The 24,820-nt window shown below is 40.9% G+C and overlaps 1 protein-coding gene and 1 gene segment (V, D, J or C); one reads left to right on the top strand and one right to left on the bottom strand.

Moving 5' to 3' along the window:
- The window catches only part of LOC135969973 (uncharacterized), a 91,075-nt gene that overhangs the window by 33,013 nt on the left and 33,242 nt on the right, over window positions 1–24,820 (bottom strand). The window lies entirely within an intron of this gene.
- Window positions 13,507–15,130, top strand: LOC141409940 (T cell receptor beta variable 12-4-like). The segment is given in 2 exon segments: window positions 13,507–13,607; window positions 13,708–15,130. Coding segments are annotated over 2 exon segments (513 nt in total).

A 24,820-nucleotide genomic window follows, 5' to 3' on the forward strand; every position in this document is an offset into this window, starting at 1 on the left:
TAGCTTTTCTTATCTAATAGAGTTAGTATCTAAAATGAGTAAAGCATTCTCATAACTTACTAAGAAAAAGACAACCCAATAAAATGGCAATACTTAGTCTAAATAGGCATTTCACAGAAAAGTAAACATAAATTACCACTAACATAAAAGTAGGTTATTGGGCCAGGTGCAGTGGTTCATTCCTGTAATCCCAGCACTTTGGGAGGCCGAGGTGGGCAGATCACTTCAGGTCAGGGGTTCGAGACACGCCTGGCCAACATGGCGAGACCTCGTCTCTATAAAAAATAAAAAAAATTAGTCGGGCATGGTGGGATGTGCCTGTGGTCCCAGCAGCTACTCGGGAGGCTGAGGCACAAGAATTGCTTGAACCTGGGAGGCGGAGGTTGCGGTGAGCCAAGATCACTCCCCGCACTCCAGACAGGGTGACAGAGCAAGACTCCGTCTTAAAAAAAAAAAAAAAGAATAGGTTCTTAACCTCACTTAGAATCAGAGTATTCCAATCTGAAACAGTAAATTATGAATGCAAACTTACCAGACCAGAAAGTTTTCAAAGAAATGATAGTCCCAAATATGAGAAAAGATATGGACTAGTGGAACTGTATTATACTACAGAAGAAAATTATAACTGATATGGTTTGGTTCTGTGTCACCACCTTCATCTCAAATTGTAATCCCCACGTGTCAAGGGAGGGACCTGGTGGGATGTGATTGGATCATGGGGGCGGTTCCCTCATGCTGTTTTCCCAATAGTGAGTGAATTCTCACAGGGCCTGATGGTTTATAAATGACAGTTTTCTTTTCTCTTTCTCTGTCCTGCTGCCATGTGAGATGTGCCTTGCTTCCCTTCTCCTTCTGCCATGATTGTAAGTTTCCTGAGGCCTTCTCAGCCATGTGAACTGTGAGTCAAATAAATCTCTTTCCTTTATAAATTAAATTACCCAGTCCTGGGTATTTCTTCATAGCAGTGTGAAAACAGACTAATACAATAACTATATCAGAAAACCCTTTCTGAGATATATTCTGACAGGCAACATTTTGAAATAAATTAGCAAGATACTTGACCTTCTATATCAGCTGATTTGGAACCCAAGGATATGAAAGGTTGACTGTGAGGAAGGTGGGCACCCCCAGATTAGGGTATCAGCAGGGTTTCCTGGAACTAATCCCCTCAGGATACAAGAGATGACTGTATGTTTAAATTACTTGAGTTCTTTCATTGTCTTTAGGGTCCCTCATGGAGAATTGAGTTGTCACTATTTATTTTAGCCATTTTGAAGGTTTTAATCAACATTTAAAAATTAACATTTAAAAACTGTGGTTATAAATATATGTATAACCATATATGTATGATATATAGTATATACATTACATATAGTATATACATTATATCATACATGTATTATATATAGTATGTACATTATATCATATATGTATAATATATAGTATATACTTTACCAGTTTTATATATATATAAAATATATATTATCAGTTTTTAAATGTTAATGTTTAAATGTTTTATATGTGCATAAAACTATACTTTTTTATTTTAACAATTTTAAAACATACGATTAAGTGGAATTACGTACATTCACAATGTTGTAGAACCATCACTGCTGTTTCCAAATGTTTTTCATGATCTCAAAGAGAAACCACACCCATTAAGCAATAACTCCACATCTCCCCTGCTTCTCAGCCTCTGGTAACCCCTAATCTACCCTTTGTTTATATGAATTTACCAACTCTAAATAGTTAATTTATGGGAAATCATAAAATATATTTCCCTTTGTATCTGTCTTCTTTCATTTAGCCTAATGCTTTCAAGATTCATCCATATTGTAGCATGTGTCAGAATTTTACTCCTTTACATAGCTGAATAATACTTCATTGTGTGTATAGACCACATTTTGTTTATTTTATCATCAACTGATGGACATGTGAGTTGTTTCCACCTTTTGACTATTATAAATAATCTTGCAATAAACACTGACCCACAAGTATCTGTCTGATTTCCTGCTTTCAATTATTCTGGGTGTATACCTAGGGGCGGAATTGCTGAGTCACATGGGAATTCTATATTTGACATTTTGAGTAACTGCCCAACAGTGTTTTGCAGCAGCCTCAGCATTTTGTATTCCCACAACAATGTAAAAGCCTTCCAGTTTCTTCACAGCCTTGCCAACACTTAATTTCTGTTTTGTTCTTCTTTTTAAAAATTATTTTAGCCATCCTGGTAAATGCGAAGTGATACCTCATTGCGATTTTGATTTACATGTTCCTAATGACTAATGATGTTAAGCATCTTTTTTTGAACTTTTACTTTAAATTTTAAAATTTTATTATGTATACTTCAGGTACATAACATGATATTATGAGATACATACCTATAGGAAAATGGTTACTATAGTGAAACAAATTCATATAGCCATCATCTCACATAGTTACCATTCACTCCCTGTGGCAATAGCAGATATAATTTACTCATTTAGAAAAAAATTCTGAATATATTATTATTAACTGTAGTTTTCATGTGGTACATTAGATCTTTAGAATTCTTCATCCTGCCTATCTGCTATCTTATGTCATTTGGCCTAAATATTCCCATTTCCTATTCCCTCCCCCTGCCATCCTCTCAGTAACCACTATTTAATTCTCTCTGTATATTTGAGTGTTTGTAAATTTCACATATAAATAATATATACTATTTCTCTGTGTCTGGCTTATTTCACTTAGCCTAATGTCCTCCAGGTTCATCTATGTTTGTTGAGGCAAATAGCAAGATCTCATTATTCTTTTAGGACCAAATAATACTCCACTGTATATGTATACCACAGTTTCTTCATCCTTTGTCCATCAGTAGACACTTAGGTTATTTCCATATCTTGGCTTTGTAAATAATGCTGCAATGAACATGGGAGTGCAGATATCTCCAAGAGGTGGGATTTCATTTTCTTTGGGTATATACCAAGAAAAGAGATTGCTGGGTCATATAATTCTATTTTTAATTTCTTTAGGAACATCTACACTAATTTTCTTAATGATTGCATCAATCTACTTTTCCACCAACAGTGTATAAAAGTTCCTTTTTCTCCACACTCTTGCAATTTATCTTTTTAATAATAGCTATCCTAATGGGTGTGAGGTGCTATCTCATAGCAGTTTTGATTTGCACTTTTCTAACATTTAGTGGTATTGAGCATCTTGGCCATTTTTATGTCTTCTTAGTAGAAATGTCTGTTTAGGTCCTTTGCTCAGTTTAAATAGGGTTATATGTTCTCTTGCCAGAGAGTTGTATGGGGTCTTTATACGTTTGGTATATTAATCTCTTAGCTGACATATGGTTTGCAAATATTTTTTCAAATCCATAGGTTGCCTTTTCATTCTGTTGATTGTTGTATTTGTTGTGCAGAAATTTTTCAGTTTGTTTAGTCTCATCTACTTTTACTTTCGTAGCCTGAACTTTTTGTATGATATCAAAGAAATCATTGCCAAGGCCAATGTCAAAGAGCTTTTCCAACATGTTGCATGTAATAAACTGAACTTAGAAGACCCAAACAGTAGATATTAAGCATCTTTTCATATATTATTGATCATTTGTATATCTTATTAGGAGGTAATGGCTTCTCTTTTCTGGTTGTTTTTTAGTTTCATTTTGTCTTTAGATTTTAATAGTTTTACGATTATAAGGCTAAATGAGGTTAGGGTTGAACTTCACTTGGGAGATTTGTTGCTGTTAGTGTTTTTAGTGCATATTTCTGAAACAGTTTTAATATACTGTACAACAGAGAATAAGTAAATTCATTGACATGGCTGGGAAACAGAGTTCTTACAAAGGGAAGAGAGATACAAATAAGAAATAGGGAAAGACAAGGAAGAAATCTGTGGTGTTTATTTGAATTGGAGGTATCAATATGAACTTATTTTAAAATTATGTATTTCCTAACTCTAACCATATGATACGTAAGAAGTAATATAAAGTCAATGGACAATTGCTTTATTTATTTGTAGCTGTATTCCCAGCAGTAATGGGCAGAATTATTGCATGGTATTTAATTTCTACATGTTTCTAAAAGAAACTAAGCAGAAATGATTTCTTCTAGATCCAGAGCAGGGAAAGTCAAAAACATCTTTTGGCAGAAATCAAGGAAGTCTCATGACCCAGAAAACATACAAAAAATCCACAGTAGCAGTTTCATGGGGCTCCCACTAGCCAAACACGAGTATCTAAACATTAGAGAATAATAATGAGGACAATAAATTATAACAAATTTTAAAAATCTATAAGGCTATAATGACAATAAAAAGATGTAGGTAAGAATATCTTCGTTACAGAATAATGCTAGGTAGTACATTTAATTAGAAAATCAATGTAACCATTAATGCAGTTATAGACAGAGACCATCAGGTGATGTCAAAACCAACATCTGAAAGGTTATTGGAGACCAAGATATCTGTATTGTGTCAAAGTATCACTCCACTAATTGCTTATTAACTATAAAAGATAAGTGATATCTTCACAATGGAGAGATCTCATGTCTATGATGCTAAATTTAGTATCACCAAAAAGGTGTAAAGATAGCATTATATGTTCTTGTAATTGATCAGATGCAATGGGAAACACACATCAACTATGGCATGGTGTTTGCCAAAATATTTAACCTCTGATAATGTGCAAATTCTGACTGGGGGTCATTTTACCAGTCAGCTGACATGGACTTTTACAAAAATCAAGACCATGAAAATTGGAAAATATAAGTGGGCCAAATATATACCTAGTTTAAAAGTAGTTAAAAAGACCTGACAACCAAAAGAAATGCATAATCTTTGATAATGTCCTGTAGAAAAAAATAAAACCAAAGGACACATTGGTACAACTGGAGAAAGGGGAATGTGAAGTATATACGAGAAAATAATGTTTTTGAAATAAAGTTTTTGAGTGTAATAAAGGCATTTGTGGTTTTCTAAGGTAATGGCCTCTTTTAAGAAGAGACATACTGAATCAATAAGAATAAAGTGTTTTACTTCAGAAATTGAGGGTAAAATACATAAAAAGAGATAAAGCAAATGTCAAAAGATGTTAATAATTGAAATAAATTTTAATATTCTGTTTGTTGTATGATTCAGCTCTTCCAAAGGTGTCAGTTTTTTAAATAAAATTAGAAGAAAAAAATCTTAAGATCTTGAAATGTTGGCATGATTTCAGTTTTGTGGTGGGTATTTTTTATATTCATTTTCAATATCTTTGAAATATTCTATAAGTACCACAAAACAAACACAGAAGATAAGGTTTCTTTTAACCCTATAGTGTACTTTTTCTACAAGGATAGGCTATGATTTTTAAAAGTCCCCCCAAAAGATAAGAGAATTTATAGTCTGAGGACAAAATAGCTTGACATCTTTGAGAGGAGTACAAAACTTAGCTAACAATGCATGTCAAGAAGCTGTTTAGTAAATACATAGGACTGCTTTAACTGAAACAGGAGATTGAGTTCTCTACAGGTTGGTAAAGAACTCACAGATGTTGGGGAATTGCCTGAATGTAAGCAGAGGAGTGGTAGTGCTTGTCCTAAGTTGTGGTTGGATAATATGTGTTTGTGTAACAGGAGGGGACTCTAGAAGGACCGAAACACTGTTTGTGGGGAGGGGTCTCTAGCAGGACAGAAGGATCAGATGGAGCTGGAAGGAATTCCCTTCAGTCCCCCACAAACACTGTCCGATAGTAGCCCTGATCTAGTTTCCATTGTTTAGAAGTCCCATCACCCTCCCTGAGCCATGTATGGTGGGCCTAAGCCCAGTGGCTCATCAGGAGGCACTGAGGTTTGATGGGGTCCAAATGTTTTTGATAGAAGGTTAAGTGTTGCCTGAGAAGTCGAGTTTAAAGGAAAAGTCTGGCTTCATCCTAGCAGTCAGTATCTAGTTTGCAGGTGTTTTGAGTTGTCAGTAGAAACTCATCTTTCTCCGCTGATGCCAGTGGGTTCTGGTCAGCAGTGAAATCTGAACTGTAGCAAACCATTGAGTGGAGAATCTTCTGAGCCCACTTGAGGGGTAGATGGAGGAGAGCCAGGAACCAACCTGAATGCTCACAGACCAATGCAGAGAGAAATATGCCTCCTTGGGAGAACATCAGAGAAACCTTAGCAATGTGCCCTGCCCTACACCCAACCTATTCTAGTGTGTACTGGATGATCGACAGGAGGATGTAAGGGGAATGTAGAAGATGGGAGTGGACAATTATAGATGTTGCCAGTAACACCCACCGCAATTTTTTTTTTTTTTTGAGATGGAGTCTGTCTCTGTCACCCAGGCTGGAGTGCGGTGGCATGATCTCGGCTCACTGCAAGCTCTGCCTCCCAGGTTCATGCCAGTCTCCTGTCTCAGTCTCCTGAGTAGCTGGGACTACAGGCGCCCACCACCACCCCCAGCTAATTTTTTTTTTTTTTTAATTTTTAGTAGAGACAGGGTTTCATTGTGTTAGCCAGGATGATCTTCATCTCCTGACCTCATGATCCGCCTGCCTTGGCCTCTGAAAGTGCTGGGATTACAGGCGTGAGCCACCGCGCCCGGCCAACACCGCAAATATTCTTAACAAGAACCAGATTTTCTAGAACTCTGGCATTTCCTTCCGTGAGCAATGAGATGGCCCTTTGGGCCCTGACACAATCATGGGTGTTTTTTTGTTCATTTGTTTTGTATTTCACATGCAACCTGATAGGTCCTGTCTCCAGCCACCCAGCCTCCACTCTCTCAATGCTGTTGTCATCCAGGGCCTTAAGCCCTGGTCACAAGGATGGAAGAGATAGTGACACTGTGATGTGAAGACACTTTCCATCATGAAATTATTAATTGGTGTCAACATAACGTGTGCTCCGACTAGCAGCTTTTCTACCACAATGATAAACAATTTATATGGAAAAGAGATGGTTCTGATAATTCTACATTCACAGGTCTTCACCTGATAACCTTGACATGTGTCCCCTAGGTTTTAGGAACTTGGATTTCTCTAGGCTGAGTTGTACTAGTCCCTTTCTCTGAACATACATATCATTGGTTAGTTCATTCATATTGATTCTCAGGGCTTCTCCAATCCCTCAAGCCTTCCCACTCTACCACTCAGACAATGAGAAGTGTGTCATAACTAATGTTGCATAATTTTTTTTAAAACTGCTGGATACTAACACTGCAATTCAATTGTAAAATATGATAGAAGTGTAAGTGTTTAAGATCCCAGAGGTTCTGTTCAATTTTGCATTTATTGTTAGATATTCACCCTGATATTTTCAGGAGTTAGAGTGTTCTTCGCCCATTTTGGTTAAGATATCAGAACTTACTTTCAATACATTGGTGACCAAGAACTACAGGCAGAATCGTAGTGAAGGCTTGATACATAACGCGTAATGAAGATTGATAACAGCAAAAAGGGAACTGGTCATTGGCCTTCAGATAAAATGAAACCTCCCAACTTTGTGCTTAGGGAATTATTTTACCCCTTTAGGTTAGAGTGTGTTGGCTGGTTCAATGCAGTTCTAGGATAAAGCTGTGTCAATTACCCTAGAGGACTGGGAGCATGGAGGACCTGGTAGAAAAGAAATACTAAAAGAGAAGGAAAATGCTTAGCAAAATGCTAAAATCAAGAGGTCACTAATTGATATATATATTTTGAGTTGCCTTTGAGACTTCCAAGTAGAAACATCCAGCACAGGATAGGCCTAGAGATGTAGTGAGAGATCTAATTCCCCAAGCCCTGAATATGTGAGTGAGGACGCTTGGATGAACTTCCAGTCTATGAATACGTTAAACAAACTTTTAGCTGTGTTTTAGTTTACAACGATTGTTTTCTAAGAACTTAGGCATTTGTGGAGACAATGATGTCACTGTAGGAACTTCCGTTAAAGACAGCGACGTCCCACTTCCTCTGCTCCTGCTCACAGTGACCCTGATCTGGCAAAGCTCCCATCCTACCCTGATCCTGCCATGGGCACCGGGCTCCTCCGCTGGGCGGCCCTCTGTCTCCTGGGGGCAGGTGAGTCCTAGGAACACCATGATCCTCACATAATCTCCCAGTGATTATTCTAGTCATTTTCCTCTATTTTCAAATTCTTTTCCCGCTACAGAACTCACAGAAGCTGGAGTGACCCAGTCTCCGAGATATAAGATCACAGAGAAAAAAACAGCCTGTGGCTTTTTGGTGCAATCCTATTTCTGGCCACAATACCCTTTACTGGTACCGGCAGAACTTGGGCAGGGCCCGGAGCTTCTGGTTCGATATGAGAATGAGGAAGCAGTAGATGATTCACAGTTGCCTAAGGATTGATTTTCTGCAGAGAGGCTCAAAGGAGTAGACTCCACTCTCAGGATCCAGCCTGCAGAGCTTGGGGACTCGGCCGTGTATCTCTGTGCCAGCAGCTTAGCCACAGCGATGCAGAGACACTTCCCTCCTGTGCACAAAACTGCAGGTCTCTCTCCTCTCTATCAGCTCACAGCGGCCTTTCCTTATTCCTCATCCTCCCAGGGAAGAAGTGAGTTTTCAGATATAGCTAGGATTCATACAGTGGGAGGAAATGAACTCTTTCTTAAAACATGAGTGCTATCATTGTTGGTTGAAAATGTGTCTCAGGGATTTGGAACACTTCTTGGGGACAACTGAAGAAACCTAAAGTGACTTATCAGAGATTGAGTCCTCAGGGGTAGTGATAGTTTCTCTCCCATAAAAGTATGAGATCATGAAACATGTACAATAAACTTAGTAATACAGATAGTGATTATACCAAGCAGCAAACAGCAGGCTCCCCCTCTGTAGTTGTCAGCGTGTGAATGACTTGTTATCCTTGGTGACACCCTGGCTGTCTAGCAAAGTCTCAACACATAGTATGCGTTTGGAAATATTTTCCCTTCTGTTTTATTTTTGTTATAGTATGTTAATAATGATGTTGTTAATGATAGTGATTATCATTTCAGCTACGTTATTCAGCCCTTTTTCTAGTTCAAAGAAATGCACACAAATGGATACCCCGGCAACCAGTCCCAAATCTTAGCTCCAGATGAATTCTGCTTCTCCTGAACTTTCTAACTCTTCTATGTAATCATCCCAGCCCAAGAGTATATCTAGACCTGGACCAGTCAGTTCAGAGGACATTTCCACTTGTCTGCCTTATATATTAAAAGTTCCTTGGTGGATTAAAATATTCCTTGTAAGAACTTCTGAAGCAATCAATTGCCCTCTCTGATAATACACTCTGTGTGTCTAGCTCCATATTCACTACTCTTCTTCTGCCTAAACTAAGATAATTCTAGAAATCTTTCTGAAGTATTGGTTAGAATTACTAAAAAGCAGCATACTGGAAATTGTCTGAAAGCATTGTCACTGTCCATTAGCCCCTCCTGACTTCCCTCCCCTCCTTATCCAATCTAATTCCTGATGGCAAGTCAGGCTTTATGTCCATTTGCTCATTGCACATCTCCCTTTCCTTTATTCCTCTAATAAAACCTCACCGATGTGATGGTTTAAAATGACCACTCACTCACCATCTCCTTGTCAAAATTTCTATTTTTTTCTTTTTCCAATCTGCTATGTTATTTATAGTCAATAACTTCCTCATATTTTCTGAGATCACTTTTTATTATTTGAACATAGGACACACGGTTGTTTCAGAGTCTGTCTGATCATTTTCACCTCTGAGATCTTCACAGGATATTTTTGTGATTTTCTTTTTGTGCTGCTTCTCAGTTATGGTGCTTGAGTTTTCATGGCATTTGTATTTCTCCTTACCAATCTGATGATGTTTGACACTGTGCCAAATGCTAAAGCTGTAGAAATAATTTTTGGTGTAGGATGGACCATATTTTTCTGCAGCAATCATTTTTCTGTGCTTCTGAAAGTGCATGTAGTATAAACGATCAGGCTCCCTGAATCAGTTTAAGGCTTGAGGTGTCCTGGAGCATCTGGAGAACAGGTTTGTCTCTGGCTTATTGTTACTATTGGAATTTGGCAATGACACATTTGGTATGTTCTGGTTTTTGCCTTTACCCCCCTGGCCTGTGAGTCAGCTTCCTGAGTGCTGAGTCAGGATCTGCAAATGCCCTCTAGGACAAATGGACTGCTGTGCTCACCTCCCAGGGCTCTTGCCCTCACCAACATTCCAGCCAAGTTATTCCTTATTTTTTTTTTTTAGGACTTTAATTAACTGAAATTTTTAATGTTGTTTTTGATATTTTTTCCAACTATGTAGATAACAACAGAAAGAGTAAGTGACATTATCCTTAATTATTGGGATTAAGGTGAAAATAACTTTACTTGGAATTCTAATTTTCCTTGAATTTTAATGTTAGATTCTTTGTGATGTGTCTGACATTTAACTTAAATGGTATAGAGATATTAAATTCTGATATCAAATACTTTTTTTAAAAAAACTTAAAGGCCATTCATAATCCAATTGAGACATAACTTTGTTTGGGGCATGTTATTACTAGAGTATTCTTATATTGTTATTTATTTCTATCACATAACCTCTGTGTTCCATTGGACCATATGGCAAGATGAGAAACACAATCAAGAGATTGTTGAGATTAGGTCAGATAGTACAGATTGGGCTTCAAATTAATTTAATTACTACACCCTGGGGGTATATTTTGGCTGTTTTATGAGTATTCCCCAGGGGCAGTGGTCAAATTTGGAGGGAGTAACTGATATGTTACTATTGTTTTACCCCCTCCTGGGACAACAGTTTGTTCCACATATGCCATTTTGTGGGGCACCCCGAAAATAATAATCCTGTTTTAATATTCCCATTCCTTGCCAAACCTTCTCTATGGAAGGGAAATCAGTTATAGTATTTGTTCTCTTCATTTTAGTCCCTCCTTATTTCCTGTTTTCCTCCTGGTTCCCTAGAGAAAAGCTAGATTCTTTGGTGCGTTTTCAACGTGTGCCAAGATCAGTGGCGAACTTTCTCTTCCATGCAGGGCTAGCCTGCCGTTTGGAGGGGACAGAGAATGGTTAAATTCTGATTCAGCATCATGTTAGCCAGCCCATCAAGTTTCACATTGAGACCTGCTGCTTATCAGTATTAAACCCGGCATTATGTTTCCACCTTTCTGACCGCATTGTCAATGTCTCGGGTGTCTCTGTCCTACCCCATAGCACTAATATTATTCTCTGGCCTTCTAACACTAACTAATCATAATATTCTATATGCCCCGTACTCAGTGAAACAAAGCCCAAGTCCTTGTGTCTTGGCAAAAGACAGCACATTTGTGCTGTTCCAGCCTACTGGCCACTAGGAGGCACTGTGGCTTCGCTGTCATCCAGGGTCAACAGGGAGGAGCAGAGATTGCTCCCTGGAAAAAGATGGTTAAGGGTTACTCTGAGGTTGGACCTAGATTCAGGGAGTTGGTTTGCAGAGGTCTTGAATGATGGCTGGGAATAAAGGAATTAGTAACCGACCCTTCTTCCTCCATTGTAGAGGTGGGTTTTGCTTTAAATTGAGCTTTGAGTGGGGCTGAGTGACAGGTGTGCTTTGCAGTGCATATACCTCTGAGCTCGCTTAAGATGTGGGGGCACAAAGAGCTGGGGTGGTGCAGGGCCCATGTTCTGAGCTGAGAAAATCAGAGAAGGAGTTCTTGTGTCAAAGGAGCCTTGGAAAGCCTGGCCCCAAATCAGCCAAGGCCAACCCTACCTGCTCTGTAGAGAGTAGAAAAGCAAGAAATAGAGGTGCTACCCAGGACCACAGCAGAGGGACCCTCTCCCCAGGGAGGTGACAATCACAGTGATGCCACCAGCATATCCACATATGAGGCATAGTCCAGTGTGTCTCCTGGAAGAAGATGAGGCCCAGGCAGACATAAGAAGACGTTTGAATAGGCTTCCCTTGGCCTGATCTTAAATTCTTTCCATGTGATCATGCATCTGTCTCTACCTGTATTTTGTATCTGGCTTCTGCCTCTCACCCATCAGTCCCATGGCTACTAGAAGGTATTCAATTTCTATTGACACAAATTACCAATAACTTTATGGCTTACAATGACAAAAACTTATTATCTTACAGTTCTGCAGGTCAGAAGTCCAAATCTGGGCTAAAATCCAGGTATTGGCAGGGCTACATTCCTTCCCGAGGCTCTTGGGGAGAACTATCTTTCTCTTCTATTCAGCTTCTAGAGGCCACCAGCGTTCCTTGGCTCATGGCCCCATTCAATCTTCAAAGCCAACAGGGACTCTGCATCACTCTGAGGCTCACTCTTCATTCTCCCTCTTCCACATTTTAGGACCCTTGTGATTACATTGGGCCCACCTGGAAAATCCAGGCCACGCTCCCTATATTAAGGCCAGCTGATTAGCAAGCTTCATTCCATTTGGAACATTCCTTTCTCCCCTTGCCACATAATTTGACACACTCCCAGTTTCTGGGAATTAGACGTGGACATCTTTAAGAGCTCATCACGCTGCCTGCCATACTTGGTACCTGGTTACAGGAAGTAATAAGCAATTAACTTTTTGAAGACAGAATTATGGCCATAGTTTTATATACCGGATCCAAAGACCCTGCAAAAGGAAAGAGCCCACAGGGAAATAGCCCCTCCAGTAACACAAGCTAGTCTGCAAACTAATACCCTTTAACTTTGGGAAGTGCTTTCAACTGCAGGGGACTCAGAAGCATGCCTCTGTGCCAACAGCAAAAAATGTGCCCTTCTCTTTTGTTGGCAAGTAACTTAATTAACCAACCCAAAAAACAGATCTTTCTCTCAGCTTTCCATAATCTCTGAGAGGAAGTAGGTTTGGAGAAGTGGGGTTATGGGGAAAAGGCCAGGTGTTAATGATGAAAAAACATTGAACTTTTCTAGGGTAGTAATAAGATTCAATTCAAGAATAGAACATTTTAGCTGCAAATCTTCAAGAATAAGACAATCTGATCCTCTGTTTTATTGTGGGAATAGAGAATGTGAGAGGTTCCATTCCATGGGCCTTGGGAATTCAATACTGTTCAAGGACAAATAAACCCAGGTTTTTCACTGCAGGGAAGAGCTTCAAATATAATCATTTCTCAGGGCATCATCTCAGCTCCTGTATCCCTACCAATGCAGTTGACATGCATCTTCTCAGATGCCTAACTCCTAACTCACTGATGGATAATTGAAGTACGCATAAAGGAGTAGAAGCACCAAGCCACCAGTGAGAGGAATGAGAGAGTTTGCAGAGAAGCTCGCCTGCAGTAAGACAATGAGTTCATCTTTAAATACTTGGAGTCTGAGGTGCAGATGGATATAGTTGGCAGGCTCCTATGTAAGGCATGTTATGGAGAAGGAACCATGAATTGATAATATCAAAACAAATACCCAGGGAGCCTCTGCATGTGTGCATCTCTATCTCAGATCAATTATAGTTGAGTTAATTCCTGACTGTTTCATCTCCCAGGCATGCAGCCTCCTCTTAAAAAAGTTGGGGGTGGTGGCCCAATCAGTGACGTCACTGACAGATGTATCCTGTGGGGATAAAATGTCACAAAATTCATTTCTTTGCTCATGCTCACAGAGGGCCTGGTCTGGAATATTCCACATCTGCTCTCACTCTGCCATGGGCTTCTGGACTCTCTGCTGTGTGTCCTTTTGTATCCTGGTAGCGAGTGAGTCTTCAGAATATTTACCATTGTCATACTGGGCTTCTGCATGGATGACCTCATATATTTTCCTTATTCTGATGCCCAATTCTGTCTTCTTTTATAGAGCACACAGATGCTGGAGTTATCCAGTTACCCCGGCATGAGGTGACAGAGATGGGAAAAGAAGTGACTCTGAGGTGCGAACCAATTTCAGGCCACAGCTCCCTTTTCTGGTACAGACAGACCATGATGCGGGGACTGGAGTTCCTGATTTACTTTAACAACAAGTCTCCGATAGATGATTCAGGGATGCCCAAGGATCGATTCTCAGCTACGATGCCTGACGCATCATTCTCCACTCTGAAGATCCAGCCCTCAGAACCCAGGGACTCGGCTGTGTACTTCTGTGCCAGCAGTTTAGCCACAGCGCTGCAGAATCACCCGTTTCCTGTGCAGAAACCCCGGTGTTTCCCCTTCTCCTTCTACCTCCCAGCAGTCCTGGGCAAAGTCTTTTCTGTTCCTCCCTCTCCTGAGACAAAAGTGGTTTGGGGTGTGACAAAGACAGAAAATGAGAAGGTATCAACATAGGAATCCATATGTTGATTTGAGGATTACAAAATGGGTTTTTAAGATTCCTCAAAAATTCTCTCTGCTCAAAACACATAGGAGTAAGATAAACCTTGGCTACCCACACTGGAGATTTCCCTGCCTTCCTGCATTTGCCATCCCATGAGAATGGTGGGAGCTCCCGAGAAAGGCTGCATTTTCTGAACTATGAGGCCGTCTTCATTCTCTCCTAAGTTGCAAACAGAAATTTCCCTCACACATTTTCTAGATTGTAAAAGAAAGTTCGTTACTATGATTGTGGACATTCCTTTATAATGCCAATTTCAAATTTACATTTACTGAGGGATTTTTCACTACTCCTAAAGAGTGTCTCAAATGTGGCTAGAGCAAGCAGGTTGGTACATTAGATGTAAGTTATCTGGCCTGGAATCTAAGGATCCATTTGTCTCTATTCTGCATAAAAGAGCCAGGTGCTGGCTAAAGGCTGTGCACAGTCAGACAACACTAACGAGGCCTCCTGGTGAGGACCCACACTGGGGTATCTAAAAGCAGACAAGCATGTCCAGTCTTCTGTTGTCCCGTTTCCTTTCTGATTACACGTCCTTAACACACAAATTTACATTTTTCTTATTTATATGAAAAGTTTCTATACAATACCTGCAATCCATTCTGAGTGGTTATAATTTCTCTTTGATATTCATATTTAATATTGATTCCTTCTAAATCACTATCATGGTATCATTGACAATTGAGGCAACAGATCCCTGTATTTTGAGTGCCCAAGGCAACTGAGGTTTGTTGGAGTTCTGCCGTAAGCCAAATTCCACTTTGTCATTCTCCTATTTTTTTTTTTTTTTTTTTTTTTTTTTACGTACGGGGTCCTGACACTCAAGACGGAAATAGTGCAGAATTCCTCCTGGGTGCTTCCAGATTATTTTCCTTCCTCCTTTTCTAAAGCCCAGCTGCATTATAGACTTCCTTTAGCCTGATTTGAAATTCATTCCATGTGATCATGCATCTGTCTCTACCTGTATTTTGTATCTGGCTTCTGCCTCTCACCCATCAGTCCCATGGCTACTAGAAGGTATTCAATTTCTATTGACACAAATTACCATTAACTTGGTGGCTTACAATAACTAAAAGAATTATCTTACAGTTCTGCAGGTCAGAAGTCCAAAACCAGGCTAAAATCCAGGTGTTGGCAGGACTGCATTCCTTCCCGAGGCTCTAGGGGAGAACTGTTTTTCTCTCCTTTTCAACTTCTAGAGGCCATCAGCATTCCTTGGCTCATGGCCCCATTCAATCTTCAAAGCCAACAGGGACTGGCTGAGCCTTTGCTTGCTCTGCATCACTCTGAGGCTCACTCTTTATTCTCCCTCTTCTACATTTTAGGACCCTTGTGATTACATTGGGCCCACCTGGAAAATCCAGGCCACGCTCCCTATATTAAGGCCAGATGATTAGCAAGCTTTGTTCCATTTGGAACATTCCTTTCTCCCCTTGCCACATAATTTAACACATTCCCAGTTTCTGGGAATTAGACATGGACATCTTTGAGAGGTTGTCATGCTGCCTGCCACACTTGGTACGTGGTTACAGGGAGTGGTAAGCAATTAAATTTTTGAAGACAGAATTATGACCACAGTTTTATATCCTAGGTACAACAGACCCTGCAAAAGGATAGAGCCCACAGGGAAATAGGCCCCTCCGGTAACACAAGCTAGTCTGCAAACTAATGCCCTTTAACATTGGCAAGTACTTTTGAATGCAGTGAACTCAGAAGCATACCTCTGTGCCAAGAGTCAAAATATGCCCTTTTATGGCAAGTAACTGAATTGACCAACTCAAAAAACAAATCTTTCTCTCAGCTTTCCATAATCTCTGAGAGGAAGTAGGTTTGCAGAAGTGAGGTTATGGGGAAAAGGCCAGGTGTTAATGATGAAAAAACATTGAACTTTTCTAGGGGTAGTAATAAGATTTAATTCAAGAATAGAACATTTTAGCTGCAAGTCTTCAAGAATAAGACAATCTTATCCTCTGTTTTATTGTGGGAATAGAGAATGTGAGAGGTTCCATTCCACGGGCCTTGGGAATTCAATACAGTTCAAGGATAAATAAACCCAGGTTTTTCACTGCAAGGAAGAGCTTCAAATATAATCATTTCTCAGGGCATCATCTCAGCTCCTGTATCCCTACCAATGCAGTTGACATGCATCTTCTCAGATGCCTACTCCTAACTCACTGATAATTGAAGTATGCATAAAGGAGTAGAAGCACCAAGCCACCAGTGAGAGGAATGAGAGAGTTTGCAGAGAAGCTCGCCTGCAGTAAGACAATGAGTTCATCTTTAAATACTTGGAGTCTGAGGTGCAGATGGATAAAGTTGGCAGGCTCCTACGTAAGGCATGTTATGGAGAAGGTGCTATGAATTGTTAATATCAAAACAAATACCCAGGGAGCCTCTGCATGTGTGCATCTGTATCTCAGATCCATTAGAGTTGAGTTCAGTCCTGCCTGATTCATCTGCCAGAGATGCAGCCTCCTCTTAAAGAAGTTGGGGCTGGTGGCCCATTCAGTGATGTCACTGACAGATGCATCTTGTGGGGATAAAGTGTCACAACATTCATTTATTTGCTCATGCTCACAGAGGGCCTGGAATGTTCCACATCTGCTCTCACTCTGCCATGGGCTCCTGGACTCTCTGCTGTGTGTCCCTTTGTATCGTGGTAGCGAGTGAGTCTTCAGAATATTTACCATCGTCACACTGGGCTCCTGCATGGATGACCTCATATATTTTCCTTATTCTGATGCCCAATTCTTCCTTCTTTCACAGAGCACACAGATGCTGGAGTTATCCAGTCACCCCGGCATGAGGTGACAGAGATGGGAAAAGAAGTGACTCTGAGATGCGAACCAATTTCAGGCCATACCTACCTCTTATGGTACAGACAGACCATGATGCGGGGACTGGAGTTCCTGATTTACTTTAACAACAAGTCTCCGATAGATGATTCAGGGATGCCCAAGGATCGATTCTCAGCTAAGATGCCTGACGCATCATTCTCCACTCTGAAGATCCAGCCCTCAGAACCCAGGGACTCGGCTGTGTACTTCTGTGCCAGCAGTTTAGCCACAGCGCTGCAGAATCACCCCTTTCCTGTGCAGAAACCCTGGTGTTTCCCCTTCTCCTTCTACCTCCCAGCAGTCCTGGGCAAAGTCTTTTCTGTTCCTCCCTCCCCTGAGAAAAAAGTGGTTTGAGGGTCTGACAAAGAGAGTAAATGAGACGGTATCAACATAGGAAACCTTAGGTTGGTTTGAGGATTATGAGATGGGTTTTGAGGATTCCTCAGATATTCTCTCTGCTCAAAACACACAGGAGTAAGATAAACCTTGGCTACCCACACTGGAGATTTCCCCGTCCTCCTGCATTTGCCATCCCATGCGAATGGTGGGAGCTCCCAAGAAAGGCTACGTTTTCTGAACTACGCTTTCCCCTTCATTCTCTCCTAACTCTAAGCTGCAAACAGAAATTTCCTTCACAAGTTTTCTAGATTGTAAAAGAAAGTTCTTTACTACGCGTGTGGATATTCCTTCTTAATGCCAATTTCAACTTTATGTTTATTAAGGGATTTTTCATTACTCCTAAAGAGTGTCTCAAATGTGGCTAGAACAAGCAGGTTAGTTCACTAAATGTAAGCTACCTGGCCTGGAATCTAAGGATCCAGTTATCTCTATTCTGCATAAGAAGAGCCAGGTGCTGGCTAAACACTGTGCACACTCACAGAGCACTGATGAGGCCTCCTGGTAAGGACCCATACTGGGGTATCTCAAAGCAGACAGACATGTCCAGTCTTCTGTTGCCCTGTTTCCTCCATGATTATATGTCCTTAACACAAAAATTTACATTTTTCTTCTTATGTATATGAGAAGTTTCTATATAATACCTGCAATCCATTCTGACTGGTTATAATTTCTCTGATATTCATATTTATATACTGATTCCTTCTAAATCCCTATCATGATATCATTGACAACTGAGGCGGAAGATCCCTGTATTTTGAGTGCCCAAGGCAATTGAGGTTTGTTGGAGTTCTGCCATAAGCCAAATTCCACTTTGTCATTCTTCTATTTTTTTTTTTTTTTTTGGACGTATAGAGGTCCTGACTTTCAAGATGAAAATAGTGCAGAATTCCTCCCTGCTGCTTCCAGATCATTTTGTCCCTCCTACTTTAAAGCCCTGCTGCTTTATACATGTTACTTTATAATAATACCCCTTCTCGTTGTACTTACTTTATTACCTTCAGAAATTTTCTTATTCAGTCCTTCTGCCTGGTACTAATCCAGTCATCTTTCTTAATACTATTCATCACATAGACAATTTATTCACTCGCAAGGCTTCTAAGTTTCTCAACCTCCTATACTCTGAGTCTTTTTCCCCTCCAGTCCTTTTCAGACTTACTTCCGTGATTATAGACCATTTAAGGAACAACAGAGATCTTTCAATATTTCTATTTAAATTATCCTATCGTTCTACCACTACCTACCTTCTGTTTATCTCAGTAACTCCTACAATTCTTCTATTTCTCTGACCTCTCCAGTTCATGGAGCCTAAAACTTTTATTATTTTTTAAATTTATTTTGGTCTTTCTAGGATGTTATTTATTAAAAATAGATTATCTGTCCCTCCCCTAACCCCTCCTGGCAAAATGGCCTTTCCCAACATCTTTTTGCGCATGGATAACAGGTCTTGAGGATGCAGATGTGGCATCCTACCTAAACTACAGGCTCAGGCTTTTCTGGGACAGTGGGGCAGCAGCTCTGCTGGCGCCAAGGGTGGAACAGCACAAGATGACATCAGCAAACCCTGGTGCACCTAACCGTGGGCTGCCATGGAGGCTGGAACGGACTGGAGTTCCTCCTGTTCCAGGCCTCAGGAGACAAAGTCCACAAAGAGAGACCCAGCGGCCCAGCAGCAGCCCCCTGAGAGCCCACAACTTTTAAACTCTTACGCTTTAATTCTTGCATTCTTTTAATTATGTTTTGAGATTTAAGACTATAATATCAACCCCAATTAGATCCAACTCCCTGTAGGTTCCTATGAATGGCAGAGTTGGGAGGGGCACTAAAAATCTCTGTGGGGACTCATTCGATTTATCTTCTATAGTTGTCATAGCCTCCTCTTAGGTTCCTCTACTTCTAACCTTGGCCTCCCTCATTCTAGCCACCAACCCGGAGTCTACTCTCAACATAGAAGTCAGAGTGATCCTTTAGGTTAGATGCTGTCACTCTTCCTCTAAACCATACAGTAGCTTCCTATTTCACTCAGAGAAAAACCTACAGCCTACATAGGCCTACAAGGTCCTAGGTGATCCCCCTCCCTGTTACATTTCTTGCCTCCTCTCTGTTCCTCTTTCCCTTGCTTATTTTTTCACAACACATTGGCCTTCTGGCCATTCCTCGAATACGCAAGGCACACTTCTGCCTTAGAACCTTTGCTTAAGCTATTCCCTTTGCTTGGAACATCCTTCTCCCAAGTATCCCAGTTGGGCCTGCAAGAAGCCTGAATCATTCTACCAGTGATGCAATCATTTTCCTAAAACCACTTTTCAATTTTTATACATTCAACGAGTCTCCATTGTTCACTAGATAAAAATTTCACTTCGAGAGGGCATTTGAATTTTTAAACATTTGGACCATATCTTATTTTTGACTACTGAGTAAGATAAATGTTACTTTATCAAGTGTACTTCACACCCTTACAAAACAGTCTTACACAATTTAATGCCTGTTCATACATTTGCTCTTGTAATTTCTGCTACCTTCTTCATACTGTTCAATACTTCTAATCACTCAAGACACAATTGAATGCTTTCTTCCTCTATGAAGCAGGAAATGGTTCCATTTACTCTATTTTCACAGTGGGGTAAAATAGATACACATTTTAGGAACAAAACAATCATGCAGATTATAGAAATTAAACTATTTTTTACATACTTTTGAAGGTGAGGATGTTCAGAAGCTCAAATATGGTTAAGCTATATTTTGCTTCTATTTAAGTCCATATTCCCCACCACTTGAAATCTTCCAAGAGAGATTTCCCTCATTCAAATTAAAAGCATTTTGATACAAGAGTGGGGCAGGGAAGTACTCGGTAGAAAAGGGCGCAGTCCCTGATGAGGGCTCCATCCTAGGGCCTGTGCCCACCGACCTAAATGAGGACAGGGGTTTCTGTTTTTGCACTCAAAAAGTTGCCTTTTGGCCCGCCACGCCCCCCATGCTGTGCCCATATAAACCTGAGACCTTCAGCGGACACAGACACGAGGCTGGACGTCGAGAGGAGCAGAAGAATACACCAACAGACACCGGCAGATCAGCGATGGCGGAAGGACACGAATGCCGAAGGGGAGTTTAGCCAGAGGTAGTCGGAGAAGAGTCCTGCCACTGGGCAGCCAACTGCGGGGGAAAACCACCTTTCCACTCCATCCCCCGACTTCCGGGTCCCCATCTATCTCACTGAGAGCCACTTCCACCACTCAATAAAACCTTGCACTCAACCTTTCAACCCACATATGATCTGATTCTTCCAATACACTGGGCAAGAGCTCAGGCTGTCACATTGGCCCCCTGTCCTTGCAATAAGCAGAGGGTCTGTTGAGTTGACTAACACAAGCTGACTGCAGATGGCACAGCTGAAAGAGTGCACTGTAAGTCCTAGACGCTGCCATGGGGTGGGAGCTCGAAAGCACTCCCCACGGCCTCTGCACCTGCCCGTCTGCATGCTCCCCCTAGCGGTTTGAGCACCTGGGCACCAGTGAAGTGAGCCATACCCCTGTCACATGTCCTGCCAGTAGGATAAGGGAACGCTCGGGTTTTAACTTAATGTGTAAAAGACCTTGTTAAGAGGATGAAAATGAAGCCACAGCAATGGGTAAAACATTTATAAACTACATATCCAACAAAGGAATATTATGACTATTTCAAGATTTGCAGAACTGTCTATTTAACACATAGACTCATGAGCAATAAAAAATGATTATTACTTTAACCAGTGAGATTTGAGTGAGGGTTGTTATAAAGCATTGCTGTGCAGGTGTCAACTGATATACTCTATATTGCAATATCTATTTCTTAAAATTGTTCTAGCCATAATCCCATAGACCATTACTAATTCCAAGCTTGTTCTTTTTTTTTTTTTTTTTTGAGACGGAGTCTCGCTGTGTCGCCCAGGCTGGAGTGCAGTGGCCGGATCTCAGCTCACTGCAACCAAGCTTGTTCTTTTTAGGAAGAGTGTTGCTCAACTCTGATGTCTTTCTTCTGTTTTCTATTTTGATTTACACATGAACATAGTTCCCAGCAGCTTTTAAACCTCCAGAAGCCCTTAACATTTCTGTTTCCGAAAAATATCTTTTCTTGTTTTCAGCATTTTTTATTGTTTTGTACGGGAAGGTAGTCAGTTTACCATGTTGAATTAGTAATTCTTTAAACATTTTTGCAATTCCAGTAATTAGAGATATTACTGCATTAGGCATTGAAGATACCATGGTCTTTGCAGTTCCTGCTTGCATATCAAGTCCTGTGAACTATTTCTGGTGTCTCTGAGTCACTTCCCAGTGTGGTCGTTGGCTTTTACTGAGTCTGATTCACCACCGACCTTTACTGAGGCTGATTCACCAACCCCTTGGTCATTCTTGGACACATAAGCACAAATACAACAGTGTCCTTTCCCAAAATATGTAATACGCAGGGAAAATTACTTTCATGTAAAATAGACATGTCCTTTTAATATTACCAGTAGATCATTCTAATTATGGACTAGTAACATCCAACAGACTTATTTGGGTTTAGTGACAGACCTATTACTGTGTTCGCTCCTCAATTCAAACACAGAATGTGTATTTTCCATATTGTGTAGCTTCAAGTTTTGGGGTTCTCATTCAAATACTTAGCTATACAATGGCAGCTACTTTTGTCTGGATATTTTCTCAAATCCTGGATGATTACAAACTTCTCCTTCACTGGTGAAATTTTTTTTAATGCAGGGTCAAACCTGATATTAAGTCTCCCAGAGAGTAAGAAGACAACTATTCAGGGTCTACAAGATGACCATTTAGAAGCAGCTGTGGTCTGTGGTGCTCATGGAGAGGAATGAAATGGGGTGATTGAATTTAGCACTGTCAATTGAAATATTCAGGTTCTCACACTGGGATTGACTAGGCAAAAAACTTGACCCACAGAGAAAAAAGAAAAGCAGAGTGTCGGGGGCACGACAGCCCACTGGGAGCAGCACACAGCCAAAGGAACCCCCACCCCAGCCAAGGCAAGCAGTGAGTGATTGTGTGGCCCTGCCCAGGAAACCATGCTTCTTCCACAGATCTTTGCAACCCATGGATCAGGAGATCCCCTCACAAGCCCAGAACAACAGGGCCTTGGATCCAGTACACAGAGCTGTGTAAAGTTTTAGCAGAGCAGCTGCTCCGGCACACACAGAGACCCAGGAGTTTTACACATTTCAGCCCCAGGATCCCAGGCAAGGCGGGAAATCTGTCCACATATAACCCTAGAAAGGGGGCTGACTCCAGGGAGCCAAGGAGCATCATCCTGCAGGCCCCACTTCCACAGCACCTCACAAGTTAAGACCCACTGGCTTGGAATTCCAGACAGCCAATGGCAACAGGCTAGAATCTGCCTGAGATAAGTCTGAATTCCTGGGGAAAGGGGGTGGCCACCAACTCTGCAGTCCAGTAGACTTAGCTGTTTGAGCCTGCCAGCTTTGGAGAATACAAATGGTCTGGATGAGGAAAGGTCCCGCATAATGCAGCACAGCTGCCTTGCCAGAAGATCATGGCCAGACTGCTTCTTTAAGCAGAACCTTGATCCATTCCTTCTCAGTGGGCATGACCTCCCTGTGTAGGCTTTAGCCGTTCTACCCAGGGTTCTACATTGAGAGCTCTGATCTCTCCCTGGGATGGAGCTCCTGGCAGGGAGGGGCAGCCTCCATCTCCACACTTCACTCAACTCAGGCCTTCTAGCCTGTTGGCTTTGTAGAATTCAAATGGTCTGGATGAGAAAGACTCCCCATAATGCAGCACATCTGCTCTACCAAAAAGCAGATAAACTGCTTCTTTAATCAGGTCCCTGATCCTGTTCATCCCAACTGGGTGAGACCTCCCAACAGGGTCTCCAGCCATCTCCTACAGGTGTGTTCTGGCCAGCAACAGGTCAGTACCCCCCTGGAATGGAGCTTCCAGAGGAAGAAGCTGGCTGCCATCTTTGCTGTTTCACAGCCTCCACTGATGATACCTCCAGTATGGGAAAAACCAAAGCAGCTAAGGTCTGAAGTGGACTTCCAGCAAACCACAGCAGCCCTACAATAAAGTGGCCTGACTATTAAAAGAAAAACAAACAAACAGAAAACAACAAAGTACAGTATCGGTGAAAAGGACCCTGCAAAATCCAAGGTCAAAGGTCAGCAACCTCAAAGATTGAAGGTAGATAAGCCCACAAAAATGAGAAAGAATCAACACAAAAATGTTGAAAACTTAAAAAGCAGGATGCCTCTTCTCCTCCAAATGACTATAACACCTCTCCAGCAAGGGCACAGAATTGGGCTGAGGCTGAAATAGCTAGATTGACAGAAGTAGGGTTCAGAAGGTGGTAATAATGAACTTTGCTGAGATAAAGAAGCATGTTGTAACCCAATGCAAAGAAGCTAAGAATCATGATAATACAGGAGCTGACAGCCAGAATAACCAGTTTACAGAGGAACATAATCCACCTGATGGAGCTGAAAAATACAACACAAGAACTTCACAATGCAATTACAAGTATCAGAGGGAGAACAGACCAAGTGGAAGAAGGAATCTCAGAGTTTGAACACTATCTTTCTTAAATAAGAGGGGCAGACAAGAATAGAGGGAAAAGAATGAACAACACCCCCAAGAAATATGGGATTATATAAAGAGACTGACCCATGACTGATTGGGGTACCTAAAAGAGATAAGGATAATGGAGCCAAATTGGAAAACACACTTCAGGATATGATACAGAAGATCTTTCCCAGCCTAGCAAGACACACCAACATTCAAATTCAGGAAATGCAGAGAACCCCCATAAGATACACCATGAGAAGATAAACCCCAAGACACATAATCATTGGATTCTCCAAGGTTGAAATGAAAAAAAATGTTAAGGGCAGCCAGAGAGAATGACCAGGCCACCTACAAAGGGAAGCCTATCAGACTAACAGCAGACCCGTCTGTGGAAACCTTATAAAGTTAGAGTGGTTGTAAGCTATTCTTTAACATTTTTAAAGAATCTCCAACCCAGAATTTCGTATCTGACCAAACTAAGCTTCATAAGTGAAGAAGAAATACGATCCTTTTCAGACAAGCAAACACTTAGGAAATTTGTCACCACCAGGACTGCCTTGCAAAAGCTCCTCTAGGAAGCACTAAATATGAAAAGATAAAAACCATTACCAGCCACTAAAAAACACAATGAAGTACACAAACCAGTGACACTATGAAGCAACCACATAAACAAGTCTGTGAAATAACCAGCTAGCATAGTAATGACAGGATCCAACTTACATATAACAATACTAACTTTTAAGTGTAAATGGGCTAAATGCCCAATTAAAAGACACAGAATGGCAAGCTGAATAAAGAACC

Source organism: Macaca fascicularis, chromosome 3 (genome assembly GCF_037993035.2).
Source record: "Macaca fascicularis isolate 582-1 chromosome 3, T2T-MFA8v1.1".
NCBI classification, from domain to species: domain Eukaryota; kingdom Metazoa; phylum Chordata; class Mammalia; order Primates; family Cercopithecidae; genus Macaca; species Macaca fascicularis.